The sequence below is a fragment of the Mytilus edulis genome, chromosome 11, assembly GCF_963676685.1.
Source record: "Mytilus edulis chromosome 11, xbMytEdul2.2, whole genome shotgun sequence".
NCBI classification, from domain to species: domain Eukaryota; kingdom Metazoa; phylum Mollusca; class Bivalvia; order Mytilida; family Mytilidae; genus Mytilus; species Mytilus edulis.
Window position 1 is genome coordinate 61,774,900 of NC_092354.1, and position 15,959 is coordinate 61,790,858.

The 15,959-nt window shown below is 30.9% G+C and overlaps 1 protein-coding gene across 1 annotated transcript in view; it reads left to right on the forward strand.

The window, feature by feature from the left end:
* Positions 1–15,698, forward strand: part of LOC139496002 (aromatic-L-amino-acid decarboxylase-like) — a 46,114-nt gene extending 30,416 nt beyond the window's left edge. Inside the window, exons 7-13 of the mRNA XM_071284437.1 lie at positions 530–596; positions 1,657–1,819; positions 3,336–3,406; positions 11,540–11,559; positions 13,538–13,636; positions 14,249–14,350; positions 14,803–15,698. Coding sequence (XP_071140538.1) covers positions 530–596; positions 1,657–1,819; positions 3,336–3,406; positions 11,540–11,559; positions 13,538–13,636; positions 14,249–14,350; positions 14,803–15,600 — 1,320 coding nt within the window. The 3' untranslated portion in view covers positions 15,601–15,698. The remainder of the gene's footprint in view (positions 1–529; positions 597–1,656; positions 1,820–3,335; positions 3,407–11,539; positions 11,560–13,537; positions 13,637–14,248; positions 14,351–14,802) is intronic.
* The last annotated feature ends 261 nt before the right edge of the window (positions 15,699–15,959 follow it).

Sequence of the window (15,959 nt, forward strand, 5' to 3'; positions counted from 1 at the left end):
TCCAGGTGCGGGAATTTCTCGCTACATTGAAGACCTGTTGGTGACCTTCTGCTGTTGTTTCTTTTCTATGGTCGGGTTGTTGTCTATTTGACACATACCACATTTCCATTCTCAATTTTATAATTCATTTCAAGGTTCTCGCTACTTGACTTGTTTGTTTTTTAAATTGGCTTCTTTCATTATTAGCCTCGAATCTACACTTTAATTAATCATAATATAATTATATATATAATAAGTTTATAAGTGCAGGAGTGCTCAAATTCAACTGGGTTGGCAATTTAAAAGATCAACATAAGAAGAACAGGGGTAAAACGGTCAACATTGATACCCAAAAAAAAAAACATCGAAAATTACAAGTTGTGCAACACGAACCAATCAATAGGTTGTCTTATTGGTAAGTAAAAATTCGGTGATATCTTTGTAGAAATATGAAAAGTAAAAAAGATTGTAGGAGTATCCGTAGTCATGATATTTGTGTACTAACTTGAGCCTGATAATCAAATATACATCCCTGTTATTCTACTTGTAGGTGTGTGCCACCTTGGGAACAACAGGTGCATGCGCATTCGATAACTTGAAAGAACTAGGACCAATTTGTAAGTATAACTGCATTCAGATAATTAAATAAAACCGTAGATAATGTCAAAATACATCGTAAAAAACTCAGAATAACTCCCACTGCAAAAAAACCTTATTGGCATTTGACATGTTTGAAATGTCATTTGACACGTTAGTTTAATAGTGTGGGTCTTCTGGCGATATTGCCTACCATGTTCTTCAACTATACTCTTTTACAAATAACCACAAATCTTACAACACGAATTATATACAATCGTGCACAGTATAAATAAACTCTATTGCATCTTGGCTATTCTAAAAGAAAATGTTGAAAAGTGAAACATTCATTGGAACTATATCTTAGCTCAGCTTATTAATGTATAAGCACGACTGTGCCAATGTTAGAAAATAATTATATATGCTACAATGCCTTAATGATTGTAAAATAAAATTAATTTTGACCTTTTTTCTTTGAACAGATGATGTTTTAAAATTGAATGCTAAAACGTGAATTAAATTGAATTTTTGACACAACGTGTTAAAATTATATAAAATGGTGCATACTGTTATTGCGTTGCTCATGGTACAGTTTTATATTACTATATGTAGGAGTGATACGTAGTATTCATAACTATTATGTACATGTATTAATAAATAGATAAAAACTTTTAAAACAACATGAACAGGCTAGGGTTAAACTCTTTAAGGCAAAGTTGACCTAAGATGGATTAAGATATTATTTTAGACCCTTTTAAAACAATATATCTGCTTTTGTGGTAAAGAAGTAAAAGCAAAATTACAAAAATACTGAACTCCATATGGAAAAATTCAAACGGAAAGTAGCAAGGCTTCCTTATTTATCAATTAATTTTGATGTATGAGCGTTCCCGATGATGGAGAATCCAGAAAAGTTTTACAGACGCAAAATAATATTTATTAATATATTCGGTAGGTGGACGTCACGTGTTTAAGTAGTCATGCATATTTGACTTTCAATTATTTTGGTATAATCATTCCTGGTCAAAAAGAATTCTGAAAAGCGCCAAGGACGCAACAAATTCCATTAGCTTCTTAATTGTTCATTTATTTCTAATGCAGGTGAAAGAGAAGGATTGTGGCTTCACATCGATGCAGCATATGCTGGGACTGCATTCATCTGCCCAGAATTCAGGAAGTATATGGAAGGGGTTGAATATGCCAATTCGTTTGCATTTAACCCTTCGAAATGGATGATGGTGCACTTTGATTGTACGGCATTGTGGTATGTTGAAAACATTTATTGGATATTGTATGTTACAAAGGATTTGTAGGAAAAAACAAAATAAACAAATATTTGGTGTACGAGCACCTCCGAATGCGGGACTTTGTCGCTGTGTTCATGACTTGTTGGTGGCTTTCGGCTATTATCCTCTCTTTGGTCGGGTTATCGTCTCTTTGATATATTCCCCATTTCCATTCTTAATTTTATTACTAGTATATGAATTAGACAGAAAAGCATGAACACAATTTTTCCCTAACCACTTTTTGTATTGCTGACTAGAAAGTGAATACAACTATATTTCAAAGAACTAGAAACCATACAACACAAAAAATAAAGATGTATAAACGAGATATTAGCGGTACATATACCACAGAGATATTCAAACTCATAAATCGCAAACAAACTGGTAATGTCATATCAAAAACGGAAAACGATCAAAAGGGCAGACGACAGTATAACAAATACAACATGCAACGTATGGAATATGATATGAACGGGTGGAGACAAATATTCCATATGCAGGATATCAAAAAATGGAACGTTTAGGAGTATGAAGCTTAAGTCCTCTCCTTTGTCATTAAGTTTTGTTTGTATAACCCTTGTTACCAATTTCTATATGTAACTCTCGATATAGGTCAGACTTACATGTATATGTTGTATCATTGATTTCAATTTCGATCGAATAGATGAGTTCAGGTTAACAAGCGACCTTCAACGATATAAAGTTTCAACTGTAACAAGTGCACTCATTAATAATGAACTGATGAATATGCAAAATCGTTCGCTCTTGTATTTAAAACTAATCAGTAGTCAATTGAATGTTTATCTGAAGTAACAAATAAAACTTCATCATTATCTTACAACATGTCATTTTTCTCCCTTTGTATGTTTTGTTTTTTTCTCGTTCAAATTTATTCAGAGCTTATTGACACATCCTACATGCACTACTCCGCACTAGGGATCATAAAATATGACTTAATTATCTATATAAAACTAGTAAATGAGATTTACATAATCATTCTTTCATGCAATCAACGTAGAATTAGAAGATATACATTCTTCCAGATAGTTTTAACAATCTAGAAAAAAATAAGATAACAAAAATACTGAATGTCGATGAAAATTCAAAACGGAAAGTTCCTAATGAAATAGCAAAATCAAAAGCTCAAACACATCAAACGAATTGACAACAACTGTTTAAGATTTATTCATATATCAATTTACGTATAAAGATAAGCAAGTCCCTGGGGGTCATCCCCACCCCCTTCTGTTTGCAAACTCGTAAACGGTCGAGATCCCCACCCCTAAACCATATATATTCTTGTATGGGACAATAAAACAAATCTAATGAAATAAAAAGTGAAAATGTTCTTTTAAAATATTATTGGGAATTTTATTTTATTCGTTTTGTCAAATTAATGAATATGCTTTAGCATTGAAAACAAATGCAACTGATCGATTTAAGAATGAGCTTTTTTTTTAAAAGTATTACATAAGTATGACTTTTTCATTTAAGGGTAAAAAATAGTGGAGCATTACACAGAACTTTCAACGTTGACCCTTTGTATTTACAACATGAAAATACTGGTAAGTAATATTTATTACAAATGTCAGATAGATTCTGTTTTCAAAGTGTTACAATTATAACCAAGTAAGTATAAATTACATAAACTCCCATGTACACAGACCAACATGACAAGAAGTTATCGTCCTTTTCTTTCATTTTTTTTTATAATATCACGTCACACTATATGAAAAATCTACTTACATAAAAACGTTGCTTAAGGGCATACGATACAGTTACAGGGGAGGTAATGACGTTGCTGACGTAAAATGTAATTTTCGCGACGTCAAACTGTGACATATCGGGAAAAGATGCATCATTCGACTGATTTTTATCATTCAAACTGATTTAATTGGAAAACGAGTGCATGGACCCCTATTTTTTAAAACGACATTTTGTTTCATTTTGCAGGGAGATTATATGGACCAAATTTTGTAAAACTGTAAATAGTGCAATTTTTTTAATTTTGATTAATATACAGCAAAAAATTACGTTTTTTTTTCTCAATTCATGACCATTTGATAGATATGAGTTATTTCTGATAAAAAAAAATGCATAAATGTTTAGGATACTTATAAAATACAGAAATTGCAAATTATTTAACAAAAAACAATTTGTGTTTATCTTTTAAAACAAAAAAGTTATGCCTTTCTTTTAAAAGGCAAAATACGGCCACAAATCCGAATTTTGAGCAAATGTACAAAATTTCGACCTCATTCAACTCAAAAAGTAGCACATGAAGGTATATTTTTTATTACATATTTGATTTAATCAGACCAAAAATAGCCAATATTGAAATTTTCATTAAACTTTAAATACGGGATCAAAACTGTATCGTATGCCCTTAATAAATCCAATATAGTTAACTGGGTAAGTATCACTTGTCGTGTAATAAGGAAAGTCGTATACAGTTAACGTTTCATAATTGATTTTTTGGTGATTCAACTCCACCTTTAAGCACTTTATTGGTGGAGGAAGCAAGAAAAAACACCGACCTTCGATAGGAAACTGACAATCCTATTCAATGAAGATTGGTGTCGAGTGCACCAACACGAGCCGGGTTCATACTCACAACCTTAATATTAACTGGCTAGTGATTACAGTAGTAGAACTACTTAGAACCCATGGTCACCGTTTCAATTGACAGAAACAAATACAAAAGGTATATTAGTATCAACATCGTCATAAGGAAAAGTATGATCTGTAGTAAATTAATCATTGTTTTCGTCAACAAAAGGGGACAATCTAAACCTATTCCAGGTCTTTATTTTTGTTAGATGTCTTTCTGCTTTGTATTGATCTGATGAGTTCAACCATTTTCAACTATTGTGTATAGTTTGTTTTTATGTTGTACTATTACATCACTGTCCAAGGTTATGGAAAGGGTTTATCGCGCAGGCAATCATATTTAACCACGCCCCATTCTATATGGACCTGTCAAAAACAAAGAATCTGTAATTAGTGGTTACTGAATTAGAACAGCAACATAAAGAACGTGGAGGGTAAAACATGTTTGAAGGCAGACAACACTACCCTAAACTGGGACAGTGGTGTAACTGTATATCATAAGGTTGTTAAGAATTGCCAGGTCGGTCAAATCTACCATGATATAAACTGATATTTATAAACTGTACAAGCTATGAACTTTGCTCTGTTTGGATAAATAAAGTCAAAATAAACAAGCAAAATATGCCTATTATAATCTGCATCCTTGTAATATTAGTGTACACGAATATCCGATCAGGAACTCCATTTTGTTTTATGGTAATTCTGAATTTGTTTTATGCATTGCATTCACAGATATTATACTAAACCTATGCCATTATAAAATAAAGAAAGGACAATTAATTAATAACAGAGACTGAATTGAAAACGTCTGTCTTTACTTCATCTAATAGCACTTAACAAAATGAGAAAAAACTAACATGTGTGTTGAAAATAAAGAAAGAGAATAGTCTTTCTATGTATAATCATGATAATAATGATTTGATTGTTTTAATAGAATTTCAAATTTTGTTTTTTTCTATCATACTCCATCTCCATGCACAGGTCGTAAATTTTAAAATGAGAAGTCGTTTGTCATGTTTGTCTTATATTAGCCTATACGCAGTTCTGAATTAAACTGTAGTTCTGATATACCAGAACTTTTTTTTCTAAAATTCCTACACCAACACGAAATCCCAAGGAATGATTAACAATGATTAATACAGATATATATTATCTTTATTCGATTAATTATCATACTTGAACGTTTCTGAAACGAACGTGTGTCCTCTATTTAGCCTTATGTTGTTCATTAACATTGTTTATTCATGTTGATATTCAAGTTTACTAAGATAACATCTGTTTTATAGAAGGCCAATGCATACTAAAGCTACACTTACGGTGTAAAATTACTCATGTCACGACAAGCTATTTGATTGAAATATCAACTTTTCTAACAATAACACTAATTAATTTACTTTCTCTCACAACGATATGATAAGAAAAGTTCTGATTAATTTATCGCAAACGTTTATGATGTTATATCCGTGAGAGTATTCAGACCAATCGAACAGGTACTTTTTATTCATTTATATAACATGTATAATATATATATAAAAAAAAACGAAATAAAACACAGTTTGACTTGGACAGTTTGATGAATATTATCGTATCAAAGCAAATAATTTATAAATGTAATGAGACATATAAACCTTTTAGTGCACTGAAAACGACATATTGATTATTTTTCTATAACTTCGAAGACCAAATATATTCATATATATACGGTATATTTTTCTTTCTAATTGTTGAAGTCCGTTTATGTGCCTATAACTGCCTACACCCACTACTGTATAGCAACTTTACCTGACCATATAGGAAAATAGGTATTTAGTCGGATCTTAACACGTACTTGTGATTTGGTTAAAACCGGTTTTGTTCAAAATATACGAAGAAATGTCGAAATGTTCAGGACTTAATTAAATCCGTATTTCGGTAGGATGGTGCAAGCATACGATTTTTATTTCGTCTTACACTTTGAGAAGCAAATAATCTTCAACTACTTTATTCAAATATTGTGTAAAAACGTTAATTTTGAGCTATGAAAGTCAAGTGGCTCGAGTATTTTTCTGAGGAAATTTTAAAAAATTGCAAAGAAATATTTGTATGCCCCACCTACGATAGTAGAGGGACATTATGTTTTCTGGTCTGTGCGTCCGTTCATCCGTTCGTTCGTCCGTCCGTTCGTTCGTCCGTCCGTCCGTCCGTCTGTCCTGCTTCAGGTTAAAGTTTTTGGTCGAGGTAGTTTTTGATGAAGTTGAAGTCCAATCGACTTCAAACTTGGTACACATGTTCCCTATGATATGATCTTTCTAATTGTAATGCCAAATTAGAGATTTTACCCCAATTTCACGGTCCACTGAACATAGAAAATGATAGTGCTAGTGGGGCATTCGTGTACTGAGGACACATGCATTCTTGTTACATTGGGTTAGCTTTCATTAGTCTTAACTATCTATAGATTAACAACTTTTGGTTATATTTATAATTTGGAATCATCATTGAAGGTGGGGGACGATTTCGCAGATAATTAATTATATTGATGTGCCATTTGTATGCAAGAGTGACATTTCGTTGTATTATGTGCCAATTCGAAAAAGTTATGCGAGTATTCTCTCCCCTTAACAGGTTCATTATTTTATAATTATGTTTTGGTTTCTGATATAATTTTGAATAATTACAAAATGTATCAATTCAATATATTTCAGTTTTTGTTATTGGTGTATCAAAAACATTGATGTACGAATATAGTTTCATAAATTTGAAACGTTTAAAATAATTACATACCAATATAAAGAACCGTTCATCATTTTTGAAAAAGACTATGAACGAAAATCTATTTATTTATCTTCCCTTGGTGACAGATTGATTGGGAAATGAACCAGCGTAATATAATGGTAATCACAGAGAGGGACCAGCAAGCAATTTTTAATTGTAGCTTATTCAACATTAAAACAATGTTCCACTATAAACGAATGTTACTTTATACAAACATAAGGACTTTGTTAGCTAAATCTACAAATTTTATTAGATATTATGATTTTATATTGCAATAGATTAATATGCTACACTACATTTGAAATTTGGTAGATTCCCATCTCTTTATTTTATACTACATATCTTCAATTTGAAATTAACAAAATCATAATGAACAAATTGAAAAAAAAAACATTGTATTATCACCAGTATATCTAGTAAAAACAATCTGTCAAACGGCATCCAAGATAAGCGTTTCGGTTAAACTTATCCTAAATTTTAATTTTTTATATTACTTTGGCTGGACCAGTGTCGCCAATAACTATTCAAACCTTAGATTCATTGATATTAACATGATTTAATTGATTCATTTGAATTGAGTATTTTCTGATAATGCATTACAATTTTACTTTAACTAAGAATGCAACTGCCCTATAGCTAGTCCAACTTGACCTATTGATATGGCTTTGTAACGTGTTAGGTAATAGCGAATGTAGACTTAACAAGCGTTGGCGTACAAAATAGTAGGTCTTGTATGTTTGAATAGATTTGTTGTTTTTTTAATAAAACCTGTTGTTGGAGTTCAACGTTTAACGCACGTGCTTCTATTTTTCATTGTAATAGAACCTGTTGAAGGTTATTCAATAACACATTTCGTGTTCATCGGTTGCATAAAGTCGAAACATAAAGTGCACATCATTTATTATGTATAAACTTTCTCTCATATTATGTTCATTATGTTCTTGTTAATTGTTGATTTAATGTCTTTAAACACCTCCGCCTAATTTCCACATATTAGAATCACGTCAAGTCATTAGGAAACTATACATTTAAAATTAATTTCATTGTTTTCAGTAATTAGATATAGATGTAGCAATTGCGTTTTCAGTGAAATGTTTTTATTAGAGACTTTGTTTTATATATGTTAATTGATCAACGTGTCATTTGATTTATATTCTTGAATAAGATAATAGAAATTACAATTTTGTATCTAACATATGTGTGAAGTTAGAGTTCAGGATTTGCGACTCGCGTTTTTTTAAATACTATTTCCAAAAACGGAATTTGTTTATTTTCATAAGCAACATGACGGGTACCACATGAGGATCTTGATTTGTTTACTCTTCCAGAGCTCCTGCGATTATTCCCGTTTTTTTGGGGTGGTTCGTGTTGCTCAGTCTTTAAGTTTTAGATTTTTTGTTTTGTATGTTTATGTCTCTTAGTCCAGTTGTCTGTTATGAGATACCATTCGGATATTAAAAACTCATAAGTCGAAGAAAAATGACAACCTCATTACAAATACAGAAAACATGAAAACAAAATCGCTGCTTCAATTAATTATTTCATAAGCATTCAAAGCATTGTACATCAATGAAAGAGGTTTATTTAGTATCCAATATCATATACATATAATATAACAAATAAGTAGTATAAGAACACTATATTTAGCCAATTTTAGTATCACGTACCGGTCAGCTGTAGAATAGTCTTATTTATTTACAAAAGATGAAACTGAGATCACAATATAATTCATTGCTGTTTCCGTTTAGACAGAAACTATCATAAATCAGCTTTCCGTCTTTGTTTGACATTTAGACTCGTCACCATCAGCTTTATTTCATCGAGTGGTTTAAAGAACAAATTATTTCCAATCAGTAATGACATCTTATCAGCTTCTCACATGCAACGCCATTTAAATATGATCTGCACTCACGACATATAATTAATTTGATTGGTCAATAAATATAGGGAATTGAGTGGGATCGTCAATTTGTTTCGAGACTTATCACTTCGCGTAAATCAGAAATAAACTGTTGACAAAATATGTTTAGATAATTAATCTGGTAAAGAGCACTTCTGTTTGACATAATGACAAAAGTGAAATCTTATTATGAGAAATTGATATAAGACCATGTGACAAATGAAGATAAGAGAAAATGGCAATACGTTTATGATTAGTCTTGAATTCTACTTATTTCACAATAATGAATTATGGGACATTCTATTGCATGTCATATATTTAATGGCCATTGCCATGTTGGAAAACTACAAAAACAAAATCCAAAATGTATACGAACCTAACTAAGTCAGCATAATTAACTATCATGATAGAAATTCCAATACAGAAGAGACAACTTAATAATTCTTACATGCTTGGAAAATTAGGGAAATAGATAAAAAAAAAAAATTCCTATCTTAACCAACAACTTAAATAATATTGAGATTATCATAATTTGTAAACCCCATAATTTTCTCTAACGATTTATTTGTTCGCGAGTGCCAAAACATGTTAAACTTAGATATTTTCTTTTATAATTACATCAGTTAATTAATGAATGGCTGTTATTTATTTTGAATTTATTGAACCATAAAATTAATTTTTGACTCTTTACATTGAATAATCCGCGAAGCGGTTTATATTAAATGTGATGAGTCAAAAATTAATTTTATGGTTCAATAAATTCAAAATAAATTATTGCCATTCATTATAAATAAATTTCTATCAAAAATAAGGCTCAAAGATGTATATTAATACGAATAACAAAGTACACAGATGTTTGCGTATGAATACACAACGTTAGAGTGGGCGTGTCGCCATAAAAATTGATAACATTGAAAATAAAGCTAATTCGTTTAACTAATCAGAAGACAGTAAGTACACCAAATTTATTTATATAGGAATATCACGAAAATAAATCTCTGCGAAGTCGAATAGAAAGGACTGAACGCGAAATACAGTATGTGCGAAAATAAGTTGGTTTACATTATGCACTAAAGTGAATTGTATTACAACACAAAACGGTGATTAATCAAATACAGATAGTGAGTCTTCAGGGAGTATTCACTTTTGACACAGTTCCCATGTGATTTCCTATCTGGTGTTGATTTAAAAAGTATAAGTATGTCCGATTAACAGTTACGAGTTAACAAATTTCAGTTTTAAATTTAGTAATGTCCGCCTTATTTGTTTATGACCTCTAAGCATATCTTTAAAACTATCAATTGTTACCTCAAATTTATAGTAAAATATAAAAGGATTTTAAAGTTTTAAAGTTCTGTTTTGATTCTTAGATTTTCTTCAGGATTTGGAATTTGGTTTTTTTCTTCCTTTTTTAATATTGAATATCGCCGAAATGGGGAGAACCGATTTGAATTCGTATAGTTCGTTTAAAAATAATATAAAGTCTTAATATACTTACCCGGCAACGTGTTATTCAATATCTAACCAACTCGATAGAAAAGGATAACCAATAGCAATATCTTATAGGGATATTTTCTTAGCTTCTGACTGTATTATCCTGATCATATTACTACGTTTCATTGGAAATAGGTAAAGTGGTCATTAATCGACTGTTACTTGAAATGGAATCCATTATAAGGAGAGGAATAAAGAAATATTTCACTTGAGAGGTCACACTACTTTGTTATTCAAAATTCCCCATCCTTTGTTGGTCGATTGATAACATCGAGAAAATATAAGGCCATCATTTGTCATCTCGACCTTTACAAGATAGACAAACGAAACCGACAGACATTTAAACTCATAAGTCGAAAATAAATTAAAAACGCTAAGACGAAAAAGGAAAAAAAGACAGACACTCAATAGTACACAATATAAAACATAGAAAACTATAGACGGATATGCAGTGAGTTATGCAATGAATGTGTAATTTGTTTTAGAATGCAAAAATTCTAATTCAAGATATATAATGAAAAGCACATGTAGAAAGAAAATGCAAAAACATATTGTTATTTGGATTGTAACTGAAACACTAGTTGTATTAGATCTCATACCATCATTGTACCATTTTGTCATGTTATGCTTTAATGTTAGAACATTCCAGTACACGCTATCATTACGGTCATCGTTGAGGATAAATAGACAAAACTTGCATAACACTGTTGTTAATCCTACTGAACTGCAATAGCAATCGGAAACGTAGACCAAAGTTTGCTATACGCGATATACAAACATGTAGCCAAAACGATTTATTTTTTAAAAGCAATCAGGACCACATATCATCTTATCGATAATAGGGGTTGGTTATAGGAGGAAAATAATGAATCTACATCAGTTATTATGGCATTTGAAATTTACATGTAACTGATTAATTAGTGAATTTACCCTTTTCTAGGTGCTGCAATTGACTATATGGTAAGTAAACATGTATGTCTCTTTGTAAAAACCGATATGAAATACTGAAAAAGTTATTCCATAAAACGATTTCAATCATATACCTAAAAAATAAAAACATTGTACTTATTTCACACCTTTCTGTTTATTCTAAGTTTAAAAATGCAGAAATAGCAAAAACTAAATTAACACACTCAGAATGGCAATTGAATGTCTCGTCATAATTGATTATTTCCTTATAATAGGTATTCCAATACACAAAACAAAAAAATACAACACTGTGTCGACCACTAAAAATATCCAGAGAAAAACAGATTGCGGCAGATTTCAAGAGGGCTGATACGGGTAGTTGACCCTTACAGTATGCATATATTTACCTTTTTCGTATATGCTATACTTGTTTCAAAATATATAAAACAAATGTTCTTCGTCTGATGCGCTTCTCTGTATTGACCATCATTAGCAGTGCTCAAAATAACAAAATACAAAATGCAACAAAATGACTAAAATATGCATGTATGTAAAAAAAAAATATAACTAAAAGCTTAACTATCAATACAGCCTGATATTTATATATATTATGGCTAAACTTTTAGGCATTTTGGTCCTAAATGCTCTTCAAATTCCTACTTTATTTGGCCTTTTTTACTTTTTTGGATTCGAGCGTCACTGATGAGTCTTTTGTAGACGAGACGCAAGTCTGGCGTATATACAAAATTTAATCCTGGTATCTATGATCAGTTTATTTATTTTTATTCACACTGATGTCAATTAGATAAGTTTACAATCTCAACCACCTGAGTTAATTCGATTATAATTTGTTTAATGTGATAGTAAATCAAGAAATACACAATACAACCACAAGACAATGTGTCGATACGTTTACTGAGATGTCTGTATTTTTCTTTCATTTGAAATAAATTTTAAAACTTAAACATTTAAAAAATAAAATTAAAACTTGACAAAATATTTTTAGAAAGAAAAAAAGGAAAAGGAATGTAGATGATAAGTATACACTGATGAAAAAACAACCACAACAAATTACCGACACAGACGAAATCTTATTTATTCATCTTAATGATTATTAAAATCAAAACATCATCGAATTGAGTTGTTTATATTTTTTTTTTATTTTAACTGTGAATATGTCACTTAACAGGTGCATTCTGGTTTTTGTAAAAATGGTTATTCCTAAAGGTTGAATAATTGACGGCATATTTGGTTGAACTGAGTGGTTAAGGTAGCACAATACAAAGATTTTATAACTCCAATTCCTAAGTTTTAAAATGTTGCAATTTTCTTAATAATGCTTGAAAATTTATAAAAGTGGTAGTTATGGATAACTAACAGATTAGTCGATCAAATTAATGCAATGTTAGTATTATGCAACAATTGTGTAATCAATTATGATGTAATCTGTGTCTAAAATATTTTTCACCAAATTTTCACTTTCAATTGAAATTAGCTTCTGCATAGGTATTCCTAGAGGGTTGATTTTATTATATGTTGTTCCTATGGTCATTATCTACAAAATGATGTCTCAGATTTCAGATAGAATGTATAGAACACATTTTACACATAATTAAACATTATCTTCTTTTATGTGGTTAGAATGTTTACACTAATTAGAGATTTATGAGAGAATGAAATACCATAAGGACAATTTGAGACACCCTTTTGAAGCCCATGCATATGATGTGTTGATTAAGATTTCGTTAAAATGTTCTGTATAGTTAAAGAGATGATAGAGCTAAATTAATTCAAGTGAACTGACCGAGATTTTGCCACTAATTACATAATAATTGATTACATAATAATTGCATAATAGAAATATTGCATTCATTTAAAAGATTAATCTTTTATCTATCTATATATACCTCTTTTATTGTTTTTTCTATGCATTCATAAGAAAGTTACAGTATTTTAAAGGTTAGTGATTGGAAGTAAAAAAATCTTTGTATTATGCTACCTTAATATGTACATTACTTGTAATTCACAGCACTGGCAAATACCTCTTAGTAAAAGGTTCCGATCACTGAAACTCTGGTTTGTAATACGTTCATTTGGTGTGGAGGGTCTACAGATGCATGTTAGAAAAGCAAGTATATTTATATATAATGAAAATATGCAAATCTCAACAATCAAGACTTATGACAATTTTTATTATCAATGTGTTTGTAATTGAAATATGATGTATATAATAAAATGGGAGACGGTATTAGTAATGGTATCGAGCTGAATATGGAGGTATCTGTTTTTTTGTAATCGAGGTCTACATTGAGCTTGCTCGCGAATGACAAATGCATTTACAAGTTTCTTTCGAATGATGTTTGTTTCTTAACATTTAGAATACTTAATAACATAATACAGGGATTTTGTATTGAAAACAACATACAAAATTATCTAAACATGTAAAAAAATAAATAAATAGCATGTGAAAATAACATACATGCACAGAAAACAAAACATAGCATGTAACAATAACATACATGCACAGAAAACAAAACCCTCATAATATAACCAAAAGAAAAGATAGCATGTGACAATAACATACATGCACAGAAAACAAAACCCTCATAACATAACCAAAAGAAAAGAAAAAAATAATTTCTACAATAGAAGGTTAACAACAGTTTAAAAGACTGAACGCACAAAACACTCAGTAAAAGGCGGTGCTGTACTTCTTAATATTGAAATATATCTGTTGTAGGGCATACGATTGGCAACAAAATTTGAACTACTTGTACGAAATGATAGTCGATTTGAAGTCGCTGCCAAAAGAATTCTGGGAATGGTTGTCTTTCGACTGAAGGTAACTTTTTTGTATGATTGAATGTTAAAACTATAGCCAGAAGTGTATTGTTGATTGTATCATAAAATAAATAAAGTAAACGAATTGATGCAACTATAACAACTTTGTCAATAATCTTTTCAAAACAGCAAATTTAGCCTCAAAATCAGCGGTTAACACTTCTTTTATGTCACCACAATACACTGATCTATAACGTCCAACGATTCGCAGGGGAAAAAAAGAAACAGATTTCTGTGAGTGCGTCGTAGCACTACACAACTATTTTCAAATCTATTTAAACAGTAACAGGAATGACAGTTATAAACATGATTGACGCATTGAAGTTGCACAATCGTTCATCTTTAAAGGCGTCTTCATTGATATATGTTAAAAAAAACAAGGTTTAAATCAGAACTCAAAAATAAATGGTCTAATATGTTATACTCAAGATACGTATTTATTCTTATTTTTAGGGTGAAAATGAACTGACCGAAATGTTACTGAAACGGCTTAACCGTTCAGGAAAAGTTCATATGGTCCCTGCATTACTCAGAGGGAAATACGTAATTCGATTTACTGTGACGTCACAATATACTGAAGACTGTGATATAGAACGTGACTGGAAAATTATATCTGCAACTGCTACAAAAGTTTTACACGATGACGAATCAACAGACGAGGAAGTAATCTCCCCTGACGACGAAGTATTTGAAAAGGAAATCCCTATTCTGCGCGTTCCCCGTGTCGTACCATTGAAACGGAAGGATTACGGAATAAGCCTCTTATTGAGCAATGTTCCAATGTCACCTAAACTTATCAATGGAAGCTTTGCAGCCTTGTTTGACAATAATGACGTTATTGTGGAATTTGCAAAACAAATAACAAATACCGATTTTAACGGTAGACCAATTCGTTTGTCCCCTCGACGACGATTAAAACTTAAGGACAGTACTAAACAACAAAGTCTAGACACATATAAGATAAACCGACCACTTTGTAATCGTCAAAAGTACGGATCGCTAGACTCAAAAATTGAGGAAATACTTGAGTTGTCTACCTTGAACGACCAAAGAAATGGCGTTTGTGATATAGATGAAATACGTGAAACAGATTCCGAACAAAATCAGTCGAGCGAAGAAGAGAACCCTACCGTCCAAGTTCACATATCACAATTTACTGACTTCAAATCGGCCAATGACAATGCAAGCGGAAGTCCAGTCGAAAATGGCACACTACGATGCTGTAAACACTGCGGACATGTTATTGACTAGTACTCATCAAAGGATACTATTTTGATTTAGCCAATGCAGATATTTGAATGTAGGTGTATGTAAAGTTTGTTGAAATAAATTAGTTTATGCAAGACTCATTGTTAGTCATATTTACCATGTTTACGAAATGTAGCGATATCTATTTGCTGTGTTCATGTCATTTACACACACAGATGTATATATATTCAATATATATACAGCTACTAAAAATTACTGTGTGGGCATTCAATAGAGAGACGTAAGATACTAAAGAGATGCTTAAACTCTTGAATCAAAATTAACTGATTATATTATGACAAAACCCCACTGTAAAACGATCAACAGATAAACATAGTATCCAGAACACAACAAAATTAAAG